We start from the raw sequence: 21,990 nt of genomic DNA, 5'->3' as shown, positions 1-21,990 counted from the left end.
GTATTAATCAGAGCGAGAACCCATACACGGTACAATATGTCCTTGCGTTTTGAACTAGATCGCTTCACATGTGATTTGCCTGCGATGCAATTTAATCCGAAGCTAGTTCAAAAAGCATGGGCTGCACAGACCCTTATTCTGGTTCGCTCGAAAAGGCAAATTCCTTCTCAAATAGACAAATCCATGTGCACTGCGGTGGAGGGGGGGGGGGGTGCAAATGTAACATGTGCAGAGAGAGTTAGATTTGGGTGAGTTATTTTGTTTCTGTGCAGGGTAAATATCGGTTGCTTTATATTTACACTGCAATATAGATCTCACTTTGCGGTAAAACCCCACCCAAATCTAACTCTCTCTGCACAAGTTACATCTGCCCCACCTGCAGTGCACATGGTTTTGTCCATTTGAGAAGGAATTTGCCACAGGAGCGTGCATCGCATTGCACGGCACCCTCACACCATGTATGGGCACCTTTAGAAACATTTAATTTGATGGCAGATAGGAATCACTTGGGCCATCTAGTCTGCCCTTTTTTAATCATTTATGCAATCTCAACCCTCTTTGAACCATTAGTTATTTTTAAGTATATGCATATGCCTTTACCAAGCATGTCCAAATTCCTCTAGTGTCTATACCACAACCACCCATTCTCAGTTGGGAGGATGCTCAGTAATGCTGCTCTTATAGAACTTCCTTCAACATCTTTAAAGCATAGAGTAGCTTTTTACGAAACATTCAAGATTATTTCAGGAAGTAGGTGATATATGTATATTTTATTAGCATGTAATAGGTCATGCATGGCTTGGAGGTCAGCCTTATCATAGATTGATAAAGCCAATATACAGTATGCCCCTCAATTACAGTCTTGGAAATCTCACAAAATGATATACGTAACATAATCATCGAAACGACTCAAGTAAGATGGGAACCGTCAGAAACTACAGTTTATACTGTATATGAAGAACACAACTAGATACAGACAAAGACTGGGGTGTGATCAGACGCAAATATCCCTTCAGTACCCACATGGGTAATTCTGGAAAGAAACTAGTATATAATGTTTTCTGGAGAAGGTATGATGAAAGCAGGAATGGAATGCTTAGTAACCAACCCAAAGAATGAGCCTCAAATGGATCAGGGGAAATGATAGTGGTATTTCATTAAGTGTATACCATTCCAAATGGGGGCACAATCATTACTAAATGGGGTAGACCTGTCCAAAGCCAAAAGCACACCACGTAATAAGGGCCCTTATTCTGGTTGGTGCGGTAATATCCGCGTGCGGTCGTGCCGCCGATGTTTTGTGTCTGCGCATGTGCAGAGGCGTCTCTGCGCATGTGCGAGCGGGGCGTACGGCCAAATCCCGCATGAAATGTGAACACTCCGACCAGGGGGTGGAGAGGGGCGTGAAGGGCTATTTGGGCTCATTACCATATGCATACGCCCCGCGTTTCATGGGCGTTCCCATGCAAACGCTGGGCGTACGTATGGTAATGCGGCCTTGACGCTCGTGTAGGGGGCGGACATATGACATCGCCGGATGTCAGCTGCCCGCCCAGATCCCTGCTTTTGCACGGAAAAATGTCCGTGTGGTCTGAGGTTGCGGGAGCTGGTGGACCACTCGGTCCTGCATTCGATGGCCTGCGACCATCGAATGATGGGGGAGGTTCCCTGAGATGGAGGAGGCGTATTCCATGAAAAATACACGTGCGGTCCGTTCGGCCAGCTTGTTACCGCGTACGGACGGAGTTGGCGATCCGTATGGAAGGCGGGGTTTAGCACGCACGGTCCTGGCCGCATATTCGGATCCGGCCGCACCGATCAGAATAAGGGCCAAGGTTGGACTCTCACGCGGAAGCCACTAATTAGTAAGTATCTGGGGAGGGGGAAAGGGTTACTGGGGCAATTAGGGACATAGATACTATAAAGTGTGCATTTTTCATCGTTAACATGAATAGACAGAAATATAACCTCCAGTGGTGGGTCCAAAATTCACCAGCTGCTAGTCCTGGCTGATGCAATTCACTGGGCTATTAAGCCAACAAACATTGCAGACCAGATGGTGAATCTCCAGACCCCCAGGTAATGGGCCCCATACATTAGCAATCACAATTTATGGATTTCCAGATACAGGGATTTTTTGGCCAGATAAATGGATTTTACAATCTATCTGACTTTGCCCACACATTACAGATTTATTTCAGTGATTGGCAGATTTTTCCATCTAAAGATTGCATCTTCATATCTGGAAATTGCCCAATCGATTGATATTTCAGCTGTTCATAATGTAAATAGATGAAGAAGATGAATTGGGAATGCCCACACATATAAAAAAGATCTGCAGATAATACCAGATTATTAAACATGTTTAAAAACCTGATTAAGCAATCGATTGGCGATTTTGATTGGGATTGTCAAAAGGGGGAGCCCACACATCTAAAATTAATTGTGGCAATCATCTCCATATCTGAAAATTGTCACAATTAATTGCTGATGTATGGGGCCCTTAAAGGGGAAAGCCATCATCTCATGAGTGGGATTCTCTAAAGCAGAAATGCGTTAAAAACCCCGTTATCTGGGTTTTTACCGCATTTCTGTATACAGAAACCCCCCTCCAAAGTGTCAGCGTTGCGGAGCGAATCGCCAGCAAAAGCTGGCGATTCCCTGTAGTAGTCTATGGGCTTCTTACCACAGCGCTGTGTGAGGGATCCGTCACGGATCCCTCCAAGCATGCCCCGCGGCCGGCGCCGTGCTCTGCGCATGCGCAGACGGACTCCCAGGTCTCAGACATGGAACTCCAGCACCGGCGCCGCATCGCAAGGGACAGTTCTTATCGCAAGAGCTGTCCCTTGCGTTATCGCATATGTTAGAGCATATGCAATCATTAGCAATGCGAAGCCCGGCGGAAGGGGGTGATATTTCTTAGAGCATCCCGCCCCATGCCATCTCTAGTGGGATCCAGAGAAGCAGAGATCTGGGATGAAAAACACTATACCTGTACATGCAAGAGCTGGTCCTGAATCTTCTGGCATCACTTAACCCTTTATGACCCATTACATGTTTCTGGTATATCCCAGTGAGGACACTGGTCAAGTAGACAAGTGAGCTAAGTCACTCAAAAAATTATAGTGCTTTTGATATTTAGTACTTATAGCTCATACACCAAAGCATTGCAATTTGCTCTAATGTAATATTTTGATACGCTAGCATCTACCGGGAAATGTTCACAATATTTTAGTTCATTTAAATTAACATTGAGATTTGAATGGCAACTGTCATACGGCCTATGCAATACATGTATTTAATAAAGTCCATTTAAATCAACAAGGGGTCATAAAGGGTTAAGTGGTAGAAATACTAGTGTGATTATTTCCAGCGTTGCCTAGCTGTGCATGGGGTATACTATTTCCTTATTGTCGTTTGTCTGTGCTCTGATGAAAGAGCTGTTGTAATTGCTAATCTTGTGTGTGTGTGTGTGTGTGTGTGTGTGTGTGTGTGTATGTGTGTGTGTTCCACATGTAAATGGTATAGTAAATGGGGAGACTTTGTGCTGTGCTAAGCGATCTAGGTTAGCTCACATCGCTCAGAACACATCGGTATACACATGCTATGCACCAGCGCTGTGCACTGAGCCATCTGTGCTAACTCAGCGTTCTTGATGCATATGCAGTGGATCTATAGATTGTGAATGCATGTGCTCAAGCTCTGAGCTGGCGATGGTGACACTAGGGACTGCACATCACCATCGCTATGGGCTATACACACAGAGCGATTTGTACTTAATACCTAAGCGATATAGAAAGATTGCTTGGAAAACAGCCCAAAATTGGCTTTCTGTATAGTCCCTTAGTTGTAGATCACTGGTAGAAGAACCACCACAGGATGACTGTGAGAAGTCAAAGTAAGAGTAAGAAAGTTTGGAGACAGCACCATCCCCTGAGGGTTTCAGTGGGAATAATTAAATCTCCAAGGGATATTACTGGAGCAATAAAATTGAATAATAATGGCGCATTGTGGGCCAAAAGGGCCTGAACTATCCATGAGGTCTGTATAGTACAGCCACCTGTAGATAAAGGGTTGAAATATACAGTATGTGAAAGGGTAGGAGTGAGGGACTGAGAAGTACAGCTTATTACTGGAGACAAGATGGGCTTGGGCCTTCCAGTTTGTGGTGAATAGGAACAGAAACCAAGGTTTAGGCACTAGGGGGAAATTAAGGGTTAGGCATCTCCACCACTGGTCATCTGTATGTATCCCCTTTAGACATTGCATGCAATACTGCAGAGATTTAATTGTTCTCTGAACATTGCACAATACAATGTAGCCTTCACAAGGGGCATATATTCTACTCTGCAACAGCTTAATTGCATCCATGGAAGGCAGTGGGGAGCCGACGTCATAAATAGGGGAAGATAATAGACTGGAATACATTGTAGTCTGTGGGATTGCTGTACATGTTAAATAGGAAACATATTCAACAATGAGAGATAATAGTTTAAATATTAAGAACATGAAGAAAAGCATAAGAAGATGGAACACGTGAGTATAGGTGCAGATGCTGTGGTGTGCATGTTGTGAGGATTGGCAGGGTTAGATGTTAGTGGTTTCTTTGTCCAGTGCTGGAGTAACCCGCAGCTCATCTCCTCCCCAGCATAAGGAGAGCTACATGCACACACAAGGAGGAGCAGAGTTTCTGTTTGTCTATGTCTATGACATTAGTAACATGGTAATTACTATGTAAGACGTTATTCCATAGAGTTCAACCTATATGACTTGTAACTATAGACGTGTAAGCCATATCTATATAATTCCATCAGTGGCCAAAACTTTATCCAGTTTTGATTTGAATTCAATAACAGTAGTTGCTGTAATCACCCCCACCGGCAATGAGTTCCAGAATGTTACTGCTCTAATGGTTTATCAAGCTGGCATAGCCGAGTGAAACGCGTTGGTGGTATTGTTTTGCCATACCTCCCAACTTTGGAGGAGTCGGATGCGGGACGCAGCTGCTGCTCTCCGCAGACGCGCCGAAAATGCCGGGGGTGTGGCCTAATTTGGGGGTGTGGCCTATACCCGCAGCTCTCCCACGAGGCCACGCCCCCATTTTGTCGCTATGGGGACATGACCCAGAGGCTCTGTGAGCCTCTAGCCATGCCCCCAGTCCCCTGGCTACGAGAATAGACGCTGTGCGTTTATTCCCCGCTGCTTAGCAGCCGACAGGGGGGACTCCCAACAGCCCCCCCTCACCGCGGGACACTGCCGGCCGCGGGAGGGACAGCGGGACAGGCCCTGATAATCGGGACTGTCCCGCTGAAATCGGGACTGTTGGGAGGTATGGTTTTGCTGCAGATCTGGGGAGACACTCGATTCAACACCTGCTTACCATTCTGACCACCAGGATTTGGAAAAATCATCGGCTCATTCCCTGATTGGCCGCTAGGCGGCTAATAGAATCATCCGGAGGAGAGGCGCGGAAGATGAAAATCTCTGCGTCTCTCCAGTCCGTGAGCGGGTACCAGCCGGGAGCAGCGCGTCTGGAGCTGAAGATGCCGGGGTCGTCGCCGGGGACCAGGTGAGTAGGATTTCCTTCCTCAGGTACCCCTTTGGATTACTACGGATCCAGGACCCCGGAATCTTCAGTCCAGGAGCCCTGGACCAGCCCCGGAACCAGGACCAAGGCCCCGGAACCGGACTCTTCAGCCCTGGAGCCAGGACCCCGGATCCAGGGACCGACCCAAGGGCTCAAGATAGGTAAGTATCAGTATGTGTGGGCTGTGGATGTATTAAACGTTTATTTTTCTGGGTGTCAGTGTGTGTTTTATTTAACTATTTCTTGTACTGTGGAACTACAAGTGCCAGCGGGCCCTTTAATGCCCCGCATGCTGGGACTTGTGGTTCTCCAAGTCCCAGCATGCGGGGTAGGCTTGCTGGGACTCATAGTTCTACAGTATAAGACAATAGTTTTTATTCTTTTTTTTTACACTTTTCATCAGCCCGATGCCCACCGCCCAGGGGCATCGGGGACAGCCCCGGACTTTCAGCATGGGCTGACCAGCCAGGGGGATAATGCTTTGGCCGCGGGACCTTATATAATAGGTGTCCCCCGGCTGTGGCATTACCCTGCTGGCTGGTTGGGTCTGGTGCTGGTTCTTGAAATGCGGGGACCCCTAGTGATTTTATGTCACCAGCACCGGCTCAATGAGCCCGGGGGTGGTTATGTTCTGGCGGGGGACCCCGCGCAGTTTTTTTTTTTTTTTTAAATTGCGATTTCCTGCAAATGTGCGATTTTCAGACCTTCAGGTTTTTGCCGCTACACATAGAATGTCACCCCTAATGTCAGTTTTTAGCATGTCGACTTTAGCAGTGTTGATAGCAATAGGTCAGCATTGATGATGTTGACATGGATAACGCAACATTTTTCCAGCATTCATTTTAGAAACCTGGGGATTTTGGCATTGACAGGATGTTGTCAGGTTTTCAGGGCTTTGGGGGTTATTCTAGTTCACTCGCAAAGGCACAATCACTCTCTAATAGACAAAACCATATGCACTGCAGGTGGGGCTGATGTAACAGGTGCAGAGAGATACATTTGGGTGTTTTATTGTTTCTGTGCAGGTTAAATACTGGCTGCTTTGTTTTTACACAGCAATATGGATATCAGTTTGAAGTACCCCCCCCCCCCAAATATAACTCTCTCTGCACATGTTACATCTGCCCCACCTGCAGTGCATATGGTTTTGTCCATTAGAGAGTGATTGTGCCTTTGCGAGTGAACTAGAATAACCCCCTTTGTTCGGGTTGGATAGATTCAGGGTCAGGAACAAGAACTTTTAGAGGGCAGAGAGCTAGGCGGACAAAAGTTGACCCTCCTCATAGAATATTGAAGGCTAGAAGGTAAAGTTGGAGGTAATAACATGATATTAGAGACTTGAATAAATAGGATCTTGGTTAACACAATTAAGGACTAAGTCCACTCTGAAAATGGGAAATAGAACTTGATATAATGGATCCAAGCTGGATTGGAATGGCTTTGCATAATGGGTCTGGGCTTCAACTGGAATGGCTTAGCACTTTGAAAAGCTTGGTACAATGGATCCATACCCTCCACCATGACCCATTGCATTCCGTCGAAAATGCTCTGCTCCTGGACTTCCCTCTTAACGTATTAGTGCCGTCACCTGAGTTGAAACACCCTTCTTTTCAATTTCCTAGTTCCACACAGGAGGGAACTAGGAAAGAGGGAAGTCCAGGAGCAGAGCATTGTGTACCGAATGCAATGGGTCATGTTGGAGGGTATGTTGATCTGGGCTGGACCAGAATAACTGGGCATAATGGATAGCTTGGTACAATGGATGTGTGCTGCCATGGAATGGTTTGGACAATGAACAGCTTGCTACAATGTATCCAGGGTGGACTGGAATAGATTAGGATCTGTGCCGAAATGGAATGGCTGGAATCTGAATAGCTTAATACAATAAGCTGCTGTAGGTAAAATAAGCTGGCAATATATGGAGATACACAAGAGGACCTGATGACTGGAGCCACAGGAGGTCCAAAAGACAAAAAAGGAGCCTTCTTATGCCCCTTGCTCCTCAACCATTGGTAGATGTGGTCAGCTGACCTGGAAGCACCACCTGATTGCTCTGTCTGTGGTCAGCTGGTGGGATCTCCTCATGTAGATGCCAGACTGGCAGACAGACAGGAGCACTTGGGGGGCACATGACAGACAAGATAAGCGGCGTCAGAGGGGCATGTTGCTAAAATCCACACTGAATCCTGACAGATGTCAACATTTACCTATGAGCTAGGGATGCCATTAGGGCAAGAATTAGAAGAAAACCGCTTGACCACATGTGTGAAGGTAGCCTCATTCAAATGTGGGTGTGTGACAGATGACGGCTATCAGGGAGACGGGAAGGGAGTAAAAGAAGATACTGCATGCGGGATATTAATAGCCGAGCTATAGCGACGTATGGGGACACACATCGCTATCACTATGGCCCATACACACGTAGCGATGTAGGGGGCATTTGTGAGATTGCTTAGAAAACGCCCCAACAACGCTATGTGTGTGGGCCCCTTATGTGAATAGTGCACTTGTGCATGACATGTACAAGACTATATGATCACTATGTGTAATAGCCATAACTGCATGTACAGAAAAACTACTGAGTCTGGTCTTCAGACAGACCATCTGCTATAATACTCAGGGCTGTTTTCCTCTTCTTTTTTTTACCTTGTGTCACATAATACTGTACTAGATGGATACTATCTGATGACCTGTAACATCTGTGAAACTATGTGCTGCTGAGAGACAAAGCAAATACGAGGGAAGTTGTGAATATTGCACTAGGCCTAGTCATTTCAGGTTATGTATCTGCAGAAACTTACTTAACATATTACGGGGCAGGAACTTAAAGGAAGTTGGGAGGAAACGGAGGTGAAGTACGTAGTGCAACTCTACAGTGCTTTGTGGTCATCGTCCACATGACTGCAGCGCGAGTAGTGTGAGCAGAGGTCTTTACTGTACATCCAGATCAATCTGTCTGCACAGAAATCTGCAAAGATATGGAGATTAGGGAAATCAGCAACAGCAGCACATAGATTCAATTTGTAAGTGACCGGGAAAGGTAAAGGGGGGAGTGTGAAGCCCCTAGGCCACATTGGGCTACCACCATTTCCAGATGGCAGTATCTCTGGGTGACAATATTGGGAATTCTTCCCGCATAGAGACCTAAACACTAATCTCCAAATCATCACTTATGGACCTTATCTCCAAAACATCAATAACATTGGCCATACACTAGGAGATACACATGCGATCTGGGCTCATGGCATTGTTTGCGGCGATCAATCACATGAAAAGCATCCAATAACACATACTGTAGGTGTTTCTATAATGGGTGCAGGGTGCACAGGGACCTCTGGGTCCAGGAGGCTGCACACACTGCACCCATGCATTATACTTACCCCTTTCGGAGTCCTGTGGTAAGAATCTCAGCATTGAAGGATCAAATTACTCGAAAAATGGCCGCCGCGCATAATGTCACAGTTTACTCACCGTCAGAGAGGAGGGGCGCCTGTAGCGGAGGCTGCACACGGGTCCTCTGAGATCGTGATAGATAATGATTGCATAGGTGTTTCTACAATGATTGCAGTGTGCAGGGTGCACAGGGACCTCTGGTTCCAGGAGGCCACACACTGCACCCATCCATTATACTTATACTGGGGTTTCACGGATGGTGTAATGGTTAGCATTACTGCCTCACAGCGCTGAGGTCATGGGTTCAATACCCACCATTGCCCTAACTGTGCAGAGTTTGTATATTCCCCCGTACTTGCGTGGGTTTCCTCTGGGTACTCCGGTTTCCTCCAACAATCCAAAATTTTACTGGTAGGCTAATTGGCTTCCAACAAAAATTAACCCTAGAATGTCTGTGTGCGTGTATATGTGGTAGGGAATATAGATTGTAAGCTCCACTGGGTTAGGGATTTATGTGAATGTTCAAATATTCTCTGTAAAGTGCTGCGCAATATGTGTGCGCTATATAAGAAACTGTTAATAAATAAATAATACTTACCCCTTTTGGAGTCCCGTGGCAGGAATCGCAGCATTGAAGGCACAAATTACTCGAAAAATGGCCGCCGCACATAATGCCAGAGTTTACTCACTTATGTCAGAGAGGAGGAGGCCTGTAAGCAGAAGCTGCACACGGGTCCTCTGAGATCGTGATAGTCATTCCATGCATCTATTTCCATATGACGCAAAGTGTTGGGTGAGTGAGGACACATCTGTATGCAATTAATCCAAAGACAAAAAAATCCGCAGGAAACAGCATTCATTGTCAGAAACAATGAGATCCATAGAAAAACTGATACAATAACTCATAAGCAATGCCTGATATCTCTGCTGAGAACTGATTTTGTAATACCCCTTTCGCACCGCACAAATAACCCAGGTCGATCCCAGGTTGTTGTTGGGTTGGCGTGCAGTGTGAAATGGCCATGTCGAATATCCCAGGTCCAGCAACCCGGCAATCTAACCCTGAATAAAAGCAGTGTTATCTCTGATTGGATCTGGGTTGCTAGGCAGTGTGAACGGGTTACCCAGGTTGAGCGATCCTGGTCCCTTCACTTCCTCCTCCCTCGCCCCCGCCTGATGTGCCGCCACCCCCCGGATGACATCAGCAACCCGGCAATAAGCCAGGTCGCTGTGAACAGCAAACAGCACAAATGCTTTGTCGCTCCCGGAACGGATCCGTGTCTAAATCTCGGGTAGGACCTAGCATTTGCGATGTGAAAGGGGTATTAGATATGTAGTTGCCTACACATCACAACATTTGTAGCCCTTTTACACCAGAGCCTCAACCCGGGTTATTGCTGATCCAGTCCGGGCCGGGGCTTGGTGTAAATGGGCTGAAAAAAATTAACGCGGGTTCTGTTCACCGGCAATCTGACACAGGAAATGCTCAAGGTAGGACACAGGACTTATCCAGAGTTAGGAGCTGTGTAACTAGTACTTATCCAGGTTATTTGACCCGGAGAACGTCGCAAAGAGCTTATTGGTGCTTCTGTGGCTCTGGTTGATGATGCCATCTGCCGGAGACCTGCACAGTGCACAGAGCACATGAAGCATTGCATTAGAAGCAGTGTTACCAGGCTCTTTGTAGCCTGTCCCCTACACTACAGCAACAGTCTTTGCTGCAAGAACTCTCCCCAGTGTGTTTACAGCCTCATCTGCAGCAACACACGCTGGCTGTCACGTAGTGTGTCCCACAGAATCACCCTCAGCCTGACTGTGTGGCAGACCCCAAACCTGACCTGCACCATCATGTGAGCTTCCAGCAACTGGTCCGATAAGTAGGTACATGAGCTCCTGCAAATCAGGGCAGATGAGGAGATTCAGCATCAGATGAGCAGCACCATTAGGGACGCAGTGGTGTATCGCAATATTGCGGAGATACTGGAATTCAGAGGAATCAATCGCACAGGTTGTGAATAATTTGAAATCTCTGCAGAAGCAGTTCAGAAAAGTGCATGACTTGAAGCACAAGAAAAGCAGTGCTGCTAGGCTGGATTGGGTGCACTACGATCTAAGCGGGGACCCGGGGGAAGCCGTCGGAAGGGGACGCGCGCGCATCACGTGCGCGCGTGTCCCCTTTCGCATATATAGATGGCGGGGGATGGCGGCTGGCTTCGCCATCGCCATCCCCTGCAAAGAAGAGACCCGCTCCATCTGTATTTACGCAAAGGACAGCTCTTGCAGTAAAGGCCCTCATACACTATGCGATTTTGGCCCGATTCAACACGATTTCGGCACTAAATCGTGTGAAATCGCCCCAAAATCGCATGCGTGTGACATTTGATCCGATACGCAGCAGGCGGGCGGGCAGCAGCGGCTCTGAAATCAGTGCCCAGCGGGGGGTGACAGTGGGGTGGGCAGCGGTGATAATCAGATTCAGCATGCTGTCACTGTGCAGCGGGTGGGCAGCGGCGGTTATTACATCTTTAAAATAACAAGTCAAATGACTGTCCGGCTTCTGATTGGCTGAGATAGCATACTCTCAGCCGTTCAGCGGCCGCTGGGAAGGAGCCGCTGAGAGTGCACTATCTCAGCCAATCAAAAGCTGGACAGTCATTTGACATGTTATTTCAAAGTTGTAATAGCCGCTGCTGCCCGCCCGCTGCACAGTGACAGCATGCTTATTATCACCGCTGCCCGCCCCACTGTCACCGGCATCCCTCGCTGCACCCAGAGACGCTGCTGCCAGCCCCCACTACCGCTGCTGCTCACTGGCACTGCTGGTGCCCACCCCCCACACTGCTCCTCACCGCCCGGCAGCTCCCCGGTTTATTTTATTTGTGATAAATCGCATGCGATTTAACACATGTAAAAAATGGCACATCAAGTGCCAAATTGTATGTGAGCCTCCCGGGGAGCTGCCTGGCGGCTCGCAGGAGAATTGGGTCCGATGTATGGGCCTAATATATGGGGGCCCTAAGATCTGTCTTTTGGGTTTTGAATGCAGTTTCTTGTGAGTGCATCCCACCTGGTGAAATTCGGCTCCTGATTGGCCGCTAATCGGCCAATAGAATAATTCGGAGGAGAGGCGCGGAAGATGAAAGATCTCTGCGTCTGTTAGATTGCGACAGGGGACCGCCGGGACACTAGAGCCTTTTTGTTTTGCGAACACCTGGACTACTTCAGGAGAGAAGAGGACCAGGGGCGGGATGTATTAATATACATCGCTGCCCTTCGCCGCCCGCCTGCCGCGATGCCAGCACATATGTACTAACATATGCGGCTGGCATCGCGGTGTGGTAACGGAGACCACCCGCGATACCTGTACTGTGGTCTGCGGGGGGTCTCCGTCTCCTCCCTGCCTACACGCTGGGGACAGCTAAGCAGGCTGTCCCCGGCGCCTCCTCTTCCCCCTGCAGCCGGAAGGACGTCCAGCTGCATTGCTAGGGGGAGGAAGGGCTTACCTTCCGGGGTCCAGGAGGCGATACCCTGCCTGGCGAAATCAGTGCGGCCGGGTAATAGTACATAGGAAATTGCGGTAAAACGGGCGTTTTACCGCATTTTCCCTTTAGTACATCCCGCCCCAGATCTTCGCCACAGGAGACATATAAGTATAATTTGCCTTCACAGGTCCCCTATGGATTACTTTGGACCCCGGACACGGACGCCGACATGTATTAAAGTTTTATTTTTCTTAGGTGTCAGTGTGTTTTTATTTAACTATTGGTTTTGGTGTGGAACTAAAAGTCACAGCAAGCCCTTTAATAGGCCTCATGCTGGGACTTGTGGTTCTCCAAGTCTCAGTATGCATTCCAGGCTTGCTGGGCCTCATAGTTCCACAGCAAAACCCAATGGTTTATTTCTATTTTTTACACTTTATCAGCTCGATGCCCACTGCCCAGGGGCATCGAGGACAGCCCCAGGCTTCAGCCTGATCAGGTAAGTCTTGGAGGGTGGGGACCCCTTTATTGGGGGGTCCCCACTCCCCCAGGGCCCCTAGCCAGGCTGACTGGTCAGTAGGGATGAATGTTTCGGCCGCGGGACCTTATATAATAAGTGTCCCCCGGCTGTGACATTACCCTGCTGGCTGGTTTGGCCTGGGGCTGGTTCTTAAAATACGGGGGACCCCTACTCATTTTGTCCCCCGTATTTTTGGGAACCAGCCCCGGACCAGGAGCCTGGGGCTGGTTTTAAAAAACCAGCGAAGCCCAATTTGCCGGGTTTCCTGATTTTTTATAACCAGCCCCGGCTCTTTTAGCCTGGTGCTGGTTACGGCTATGGGGGGGGGACCCCACGCCATTTATTTTTATTTATTTATTTCTCTATTTTTTCCACTCTGCAGACTGCACGGATCTGCCTGTACAAATTCGTATATACGGCTGCTAATACGAATCATTACACCATCGGAGGGTTACAAAGCAGTCGTATTTGACTGCTTTGTAAATTCCCCTCCGGAACACGGCTTTGCATATGGCTGAAACAGTCGTATGCAGTCGTATTGATTGGTATTAAGAATACGAATACGATTTTTTGTATTCGTATTCTTAGTAAATTTCACCCCAAGTGTTTTTTACCAATTGCAGTGTACAGTGTTTCTGACAAAAATAAAAAGTCTAACCGGTCTGAACAAGCGGCTAAAGTGATGACATCTGTTATGGTGGAACATCTCCGCCAAGTGGATTCTGATGTCCAATCAAAAGAGGATGCTCGCATGGACAAATACTTGGAAGCTGAGTGGCAGAATCAACAGGCATTTATGTATGCAAAAGAGACAAATGTCCTTTTTAGAATGCACATTTTCCCATGCTTTCATGCAGCCAGCGCCACTACCCACCAAACCCATATGACCATAACACTAGAGGGGTCAACTACAATCCTGATACATCTAGTAACACCCAACCAAAGCAACAGTCACCAGAATACAGAGGGCCCAATTTTAACTATGGCACTAGTGCTCCTAGTAGTACCAGCAGCGTAGCTACGTTTTGGGTGCCCATGCAAACCCCCCAATCCCCCGCAGCCTTACCTTTCGCGCTGGTCCCGGCGGCTCCGTTCTTCTGCTGAGGACCACCACAAAATGGCCGCCCCCATACAGCAGACAGTTTCTGTCTGCTGTATGGGGGCGGCCATTTTGTGGTGGTCCTCAGCAGAAGAACGGAGCCGCCGGGACCAGCGAAATAGGTAAGCCTGTGGGGGATTGGGGGGAGGTGTAACTATAGCGCCGCAGCCCCCGGCGCCCCCATATGCACAGCGCCCCCCCCCCCTCACGCGGTGGCGGGGGCTGCGGTGATATAGTTACGCCACTGAGTAGTACAGTTAGCAACCTGCAAATCCTAGAGTCACAAGAATTTTCTGTGTACCGGAATTTGAGCTAAGGTTGCTTACTCTTAACATTTTTTTCCTAAATGGTTGCACTTTATTTCTTTATATTTATGGCTGTGTGATTTCCTATAGGAGCAGTCATGTGGTTATGTTTTTTATATATAGGGAGTTTTATTATACCAGTGGTTCTCAGTCAAAACAAGCACTGTGTGGGGTCCTGTGGACCAACTTTCAGAACCTGTGCAATATACTGTATGTTTATGTATTGTGTTACAAAACACCGTATTATAAAGTGTCCTAGGATGTTAAACTTTTCAGGCACAAAATTTTACTATTGGTCTATTTTCCTGTTCTTACTCATACACATCTTTATCTTTCATTATGAGAATGTATAACATCGATATATAAAGATTACAAATGTATGAAGAGTTTTATGCATATTTTCAGCATAATAAAGCAAAAAAACTTGAAGAGTTTCCTGATCCCTTTCTTGTGACCTCATCAACAGCTGAAAAAGGCCATTTTTACTGACAGCAGCAAGGAAAGGTAGAACTGATCCGTTTTCAGCGTAAAAGGGCATTACCAGGGATTAACCCGGATTGAAGTAAATGGGGTCTGAGGCAGAGCACGCCCTGGCAATTTCCCGTGTTCAAAGTCCTGGGTCATACCCAGGATTCCGGTGTAAAAGTGGTATTAGATGCTCATTTATGGGTATCCACAAATATTATGATCTGAGGAATTAATGCACAAGAGACTGCAGCAGACATTTGCTGTGATCCTAGGTTTCCAATTGCAAAAGCAGCTTCTAGGGGTTTCCATGGGGTCTACTGAATTTAACAGTCTCCACAATGCGAAGTAATCTCTGCTTGCACATGCGAAGTAGTGTGTCCGGCCCCCAAATCTTAAAGGGGTCAGATTAGTGATTACTTTACCTGTAAACATCACAGGGACAGGCTCCTACCTGTGCCCAAATTATGGGGGTGATTTAGGTTCACTTGCAAAGCACATTCTGATCTGCTTGGTACGCTGTGAAGCTTGCAGCTTACTGAGCAGTTGTGGCGCCGCGGCCGCCCCGCCGAATCCCCCCCACCGTATCCCATCGCAACCATTCAAGGGGATGTGTTATGAAAACACATCTCCTTGCATGTGCCCGCAGCAGGAGAAATCATTTGATAATCGGTGACCATCAAATGATTTTACCTGCCCTCGCAAATATAAGTCAGTGGAGACTAACTTACATTTGTGGGGAGCAGCAATCTCCCTCTCCCCCCATTAGTCTAGCAATCTCCCTCATTTCACCTAGCCCACATTACACGGTTACATTTTTGGATAAAAAAGGAATGAGAGACAGATACATTTACATTGAATCATCAGCTCAATTTCCCAGCACTTTACCAAGTATAGTATCTCTTACTAACTGCTTTGGGGATCATCTATATTTTTGTATAAGTCATTTTACAAGATTCCCCTCAGATGTAGCAGTACACACCCACGCTTCTAGGTGCCACGTTCACAATCTCTTTTCAAAATCTCTCCATGGAACTAGACACGCCCTTTGGGAGGAGCATGACACGCGCTCCCACAATGGGGCACTTTGCAAAATGATATTACCCACTATAATCTCCCTGAAACCAGTTTTCAAAAGTAGACAAGTATGCCCCCATGGTAGCACCATGCTGACTGTGCTTGCACAGAAGCACTGCACATGAGAATATGTCCCTTGTGCGAACACGCAGGGGACGATGGAACTCATGCAGGTGGGGCAGATGTAACATGTGCACAGAGAGTTAGATTTGGGTGAGTTATTTTGTTTCTGTGCAAGGTAAATACTGGCTGCTTTAGTTTTACACTGCAATATAGATCTCACTTTGACGTACAATCCCCACACATGTCTAAAGGAAATTTACTAAGATGGGAGTTCTATTTCACATGGGAGGTTGCTATGGGCAACCAATCAGAATCTACTTCTTATTTACCACCTTCTAAAAGATAAAATATAGTGGGACAGATTTTCTAAGCTTCAAAAGTGATAAAATGGAGAGTGATAAACAGCCAGTCAATCAGCTCCTTTCTGACATTTTTCAAACACAGTCTGTAAGATGGCAGGTAGGAGCTGATTGGCTGGCTGTTTATCACTCTATTTTATCACTTGTGAAGCTAAGAGAATCTGGTCCAGTATCTGATTGGTTGCCATAGTAACATTCCATGTGAAATAGAACTCTTAGTACATTTCCCCCCACTGTGTGGGTTTAATGATGCAATGATTCATAATTTGTTATTGCGCCGATAACAAATGATAATGATCAGGTCTAGAATCCTGATAATAATGTATAGGCCCCTGAGAAGAGGCAGGAAGATGCTAGCTACATTAATGTGCACACATTGCAATCACGCCTGTCAGCCAGCTCCCCCTCTCTGATTTGTATCCTCTGAGCTCCTCTCTGCAATCTGAAATACAGAAGTGCGATACGTTCACAAAACCACATCCTGCAGAATGGTAAGGAGGAGAAGGGGGGTGGGGGGAAGGAGACTGCTGTGACACAACACAGGAAAGAAGAAAGAGATATACACCGTGACAAGGCACACACACATACATCTAGTGACAACTAAACAATAGCACAGGGTCTAACACACTCTAGCTGGGGCTGAGACTACACCCCTCTGTCTCACTGATACAAAGCCCTGCTGGCTGCAAGAGAAAAAGAAACAAATCACAAATCTGCAAACACCCATATTACACGCGCGCACACACTCACATCTCTGGACCAGTGTGCCACACCCTGACACAGACCTTACACAGTGACACACTGACAGGGACAGAGCAAGATGTCAGACAATGAGGAGAAGCAGAGAGTGGAGGACAATGAGGAAAAGACATATGAAGAAAGACTGGAGGAGACTGAAAGGTGAGGAATACTGGGTTACCCCTCTATTTATCTGCAAATGTCCTGCCATCGCCAATGTAATGTCTATGTAATATTGTTTAGAGACCCATAGACAGAGCTCCAGCACATCTGGTACATCCAGCTTCCAGGCCTGTGTGACATCCGGAGCCAAATTTAGTGGAACTCCACCCAAACGACCATTATGTGGATGTGTCGGATGTTGGATGACAGAGGAATGAAAGCAATTTGCAAAGGCTTCTCTTCAATGGCACCAATGCTAATCCCACAAGGAGCAGCGCAGACTCCTGCCACTTGTTCCCAGGACAGCTGCATTGGGGAAACCACAAGGGGGGATTTTTGATAGGGGGGATTCCAACTGCTTTATCAGAATAATCATATTAGGCACAAGCTGATTCTGAGCTGGGGGCAAAGCAAAAAAAAAAAGCAAGTTTATTTGTATCTGGAATAAACCATGTTGCAATGCATGGGGTGAAATACATATCTTGTTTTTGCATCGACAGTAAATAATTTCTGTATTTTCATGTATCTCCAAAATTCTGAAAGCTTTATTTTTTAATAATATAGAATTGACATTTGCGTTTGGACACTCCCCTCTCATATCTAGACATGGCACAACGACCCCACCTGCAGAACAGCACGGTTTACCCAGGTGCACAGTTAAGGGCCCCATACATCAGCAATTAATTGTGACAATTTTCAGATATGGAGAGGATTGCCACAATTAATTTTAGATGTGTGGGCTCCCCCTTTTGGCAATCCCAATCAAAATCACCAATCGATTGCTTAATCAGGTTTTTAAACATGTTTAATAATCTGGTATTATCTGCGGATCTTTTTTATATGTGTGGGCATTCCCAATTCATCTTCTTCATCTATTTACATTATGAACAGCTGAAATGACAATCGATTGGGCAATTTCCAGATATGAAGATGCAATCTTTAGATGGAAAAATCTGCCGATCACTGAAATAAATCTGTAATGTGTGGGCAAAGTCGGATAGATTGTAAAATCCATTTATCTGGCCAAAAAATCCCTGTATCTGGAAATCCATAAATTGTGATTGCTGATGTATGGGGCCCATTACTTGCCTTTTTTTGCTTTGCTGCCAATGCAGAAATTCTGCCCATAGCAACCAATTAGCTACTACTGTAGTGCATATGGAAAGCTATCAGCTCAATCTGCTGCACTGATGGTGCCCATACACCTGCCTTGTATTAGGGAAATCCCCCAATACCCTGACTGTCGCACCAGGTGATCAGGGATATTAAACATGCTTAAAAATCCTGATTCCCTGATCCCGGCGTGGATTGCAGAATCTGGACTTTTCAACATGTAAAATAGCCCCGATCCCCTGACAGATCACTGATCATTGCTGCCCACTGATCAGTGCATCCGTTTAGTGTAATGGAGGGTCGGAGGATCGCAAGCGCTGGTATACTGTATGTGCCCCTTTACACAGGTTCATAAATTACAGACATATGGCTTACTTTATATATATTATATATCCATATTAATATATTTTACTACTGTATTTCTGGACTTGTGAGGCCCTGAGTCCTACTGGCCTACTCTCCTGGTTCCTGCATGAGACACATGATTTTTTGGGGTAGTACCTCACCACTCCCCTGGTATATTGGGCACACTTCCTGCATTCTGCCCACTTTCAATGACCTAATGACACATTTAGCCTGGCTCCAACCCCCCTCGCCGCCCACCTGCTCCTCCTCTACAGGAATTCCCAGGGAGAAAATAATCGATATAAGTACATTCTGAGTCAGTGGTACTGCCGCCCAAGCGTTGGCTTCGAGGAGCCGGCTCTTTGAGAGCGCGTGGTCTCTGCAGATTCCAATGAGTCTGGCCAACCGTATGGAATCTACTGAAACTGTCCCTCCAAAATGTCCACCACCTTGGAGATGACAGATGCTTTAGTTCCTACTGGACAGATGCTAGAGGTCCTACTGAATAGCGCATATCGCAACCCGCAAGGTGTCAACAAAAAACAAAACACTGGCAATAAATAAGGCTATGAGCATAGATCCCCTGGCAATGAGCATGAGACTCCTGGCAATGAGCATGTAACCCAGTAGTCTCCTGTAGAGGATACAGAAAAACAAAGCAACTATAGGCCGGAATGAGACCTGTGCACTAGGCTGCGTATAATCGCAGCCTAGAGATCAGGTCAGCGCCGCCTGCCGCCTGCGCCACCCGCATGCGAGGGGATGTGTATGAGAACACATCTCCTCCCTCGCATGCAGCTGAAGGGGAAAGAAATCATTCCAGGGTCACCAACCCTCAATTGATTTCTCTTCCCTTAGAAAATAAGTCTGTCTAAACAGACTTTTATTTCCGCCACAGACCGCCAAATTCGGGGTGCTGATGTTAGGTATCGTCAGCCGCCTGCCCTGAGCAGGCAACGCCAAGCCTGCATTCCCAGGCAACGCACAGCGTTTTTTTGGGGATGCCCCCTGTCCGCCCCCACCCACCCCATGTCAGTGCGAATGCCTCAGCATTTTCACAGGAGGTCTGCACATGCGCAATGCACAGACCCGCACAATCGTAAACGGGGCCTAATCAAATTGGACTAATTCTAATAAGCATTTTGCAGCAGAAAAAGGCTCACACACTCTGTAGAAAATATGCACAATATGGGCCACAGGTGTAGTTCCGCGAACTTGTCTGTTTTTTTTAAAAGAAGTAACAATGTAAATGGCTAAAGCAGGTTGGTTTTGCACCTTAAATTATTGACACTCTAAAAGTAGGAACTAACTAGACAAAAGCCAATCAGCTTCTGACATTTTACAAACAGCCTTTTAGAAAACCAGCCCACAGATGGCCATGGTTATAATCCACCCATTCTTGGGATAATAATGCAATATAAAGTTGGAATGTCCTCACCCTCTTGTGTTGACCGGGCCTTTAAGGAGGTGGCGTTCCTCCAAAATATGTATTGTGCCACAGATGATGGGGGACCAGATGTTTGAAGATGAGTACAGTTTCCCAAGATGGAGGGTGGTGGTGGTGGTGGAATATCCTGGCTGTGGAAGATGGTCACAATGGATCCCAAATGGGAGTAACTCTTGGTTGTAGGTCTTCAGATGGGCAAAGGGTGAAATTGTAAATGTAGTTTTCTGGTGCAGCTGAAGCACCTTACGCATTTCGCTGCAATCTGCAGTTTTATCAAAGGCCTTTAAGACCCATGAATTGGTGGATTGTAACCATGACCATCTGTGAACTGGCAGTCTAAAAGGGTGCTAATTAATTCCTACTATTATACTTACCTAAGCACTTATCATTTAGCACAGTAATATTCCTTCCTCTTCTTTTTCTACCATATTGGGGCCGACTACCCCTTTTTCCATTTACTGCTGCTGGTTTTAAAGCACACTCATTTCTAAGCGCCTTCCACAATATCTTGATATCTCGCTTTGCATTTTACAAACACCACCTGTAAAGTCACAGCAGCTGATTGGCTGGTATTTTATCTCTCTTAATTTTATCACAGAGTGATAAAGTAGAGAGAGAAATATAAAGTACCCACCAATCAGCTCCTATGCAACATGCAGTGTTTGAAAAATAACAGGAGCTGGTTGGCTGATAATTTGTCTCTTTCAACATTATCACTTTCCAAAGCTTCGTAAATGTGACCCAAGCATTGATGCATATGCCCATGTGTTTATGAATGGTATGCATCAAGCATTGCATTTTGCATTCAATGCATCCTGTCATTTATCACACAGCTTCAAAAGTGATAAAATGGAGAGTGATAAACAGCCAGCCAATCAGCTCCTGCCTGACATTTTTCAAACACAGCCTGTGACATAGCAGGTAGGAGCTGATTGGCTGGTGGTTTATCACTCTTTATTTTATCACTTTTGAAGCTTAGTGCATCTGGCCCACAGAGCGGCAGTTGCTATTGCAGTGTTCCAAGAAAAGTTTATGACCCAGGAGTCCTTCTGCGAATGCCTCAGCTGATGCAAGGGGGTGCTGGGAGGGTTCCGATTGGTTAGCTCTCAGTGAAGCCTGCAATAAGAAGCCCATAGGCTTCTATTAGGCCTCCGATTCCAAGCTACAGAATGTATTGTATTCCAGAACTTGGTGCAAACTGTATGAGAAAAGCGGACAAACCTCTGAAAACGGCTATGATACATTACGTCCTATATGTTTAGAAAAGTCATAATATAATAGAATACTGGACCTTATTTGAGTCCATACGCTCCCCTGCGCGTAAGCACAGGGGAGCGGTGGTATGCGACTGCGCATGCACATACACGTGTATGCACATGTGCCGCCGCTTGGGGCGAACTGGCACGGTGAATTGATTGTTCGCCATCATGTTCGCACCTAGCAAGCTGGGGTCAGCGGTGAGGGGCTATGCCCATGGGAACACTTAGCATTTCATGGGCGTTCCCATGAAAACGCTGGGTGTACCCATGGTAGTTTGGCGATGGTGCGGGAGGCAGGGAGCCCGCAGATCTAAGGGGTAGATTTACGAAGTGGCGTTGATGTGTAAATGCGCTATCCCCGTGCGCTGAAGCAGGGGATAGCGCATCGCCTAATCTATCACACCCGCCGAGCGTTTACTCTAACGCCGGCAGTGTGGGGCAGGAGGCATAACGCAGGGGCGATATTTTGCACTGCGCCCCTGCCTCCTGCCAGATTTATGAACGGTCAGCATCGCTGACCGTTCCGCCACCTGCAGCTGTCGACTTCGCCAGCTGCAGACGGCGATGCCTATACCTAAC

The 21,990-nt window shown here is 46.8% G+C and overlaps 1 protein-coding gene across 2 annotated transcripts in view; it reads left to right on the top strand.

Moving 5' to 3' along the window:
- The first annotated feature begins 16,844 nt into the window (after nt 1-16,844).
- Nucleotides 16,845-21,990, top strand: part of LSP1 (lymphocyte specific protein 1) — a 68,955-nt gene continuing 63,809 nt past the window's right edge. Inside the window, exon 1 of one of the 2 annotated variants that reach the window (XM_083165598.1) lies at nt 16,845-17,247. In XM_083165598.1, the coding sequence (XP_083021724.1) occupies nt 17,168-17,247 (80 nt within the window). In that variant the 5' untranslated portion in view covers nt 16,845-17,167. The remainder of the gene's footprint in view (nt 17,248-21,990) is intronic. The other variant, XM_083165596.1, reaches the window with a different exon arrangement.

This window comes from Crinia signifera, chromosome 11, assembly GCF_055691185.1.
Source record: "Crinia signifera chromosome 11, ASM5569118v1, whole genome shotgun sequence".
Taxonomy (NCBI): domain Eukaryota; kingdom Metazoa; phylum Chordata; class Amphibia; order Anura; family Myobatrachidae; genus Crinia; species Crinia signifera.
This window is presented reverse-complemented; position numbering and strand designations above follow the sequence as displayed.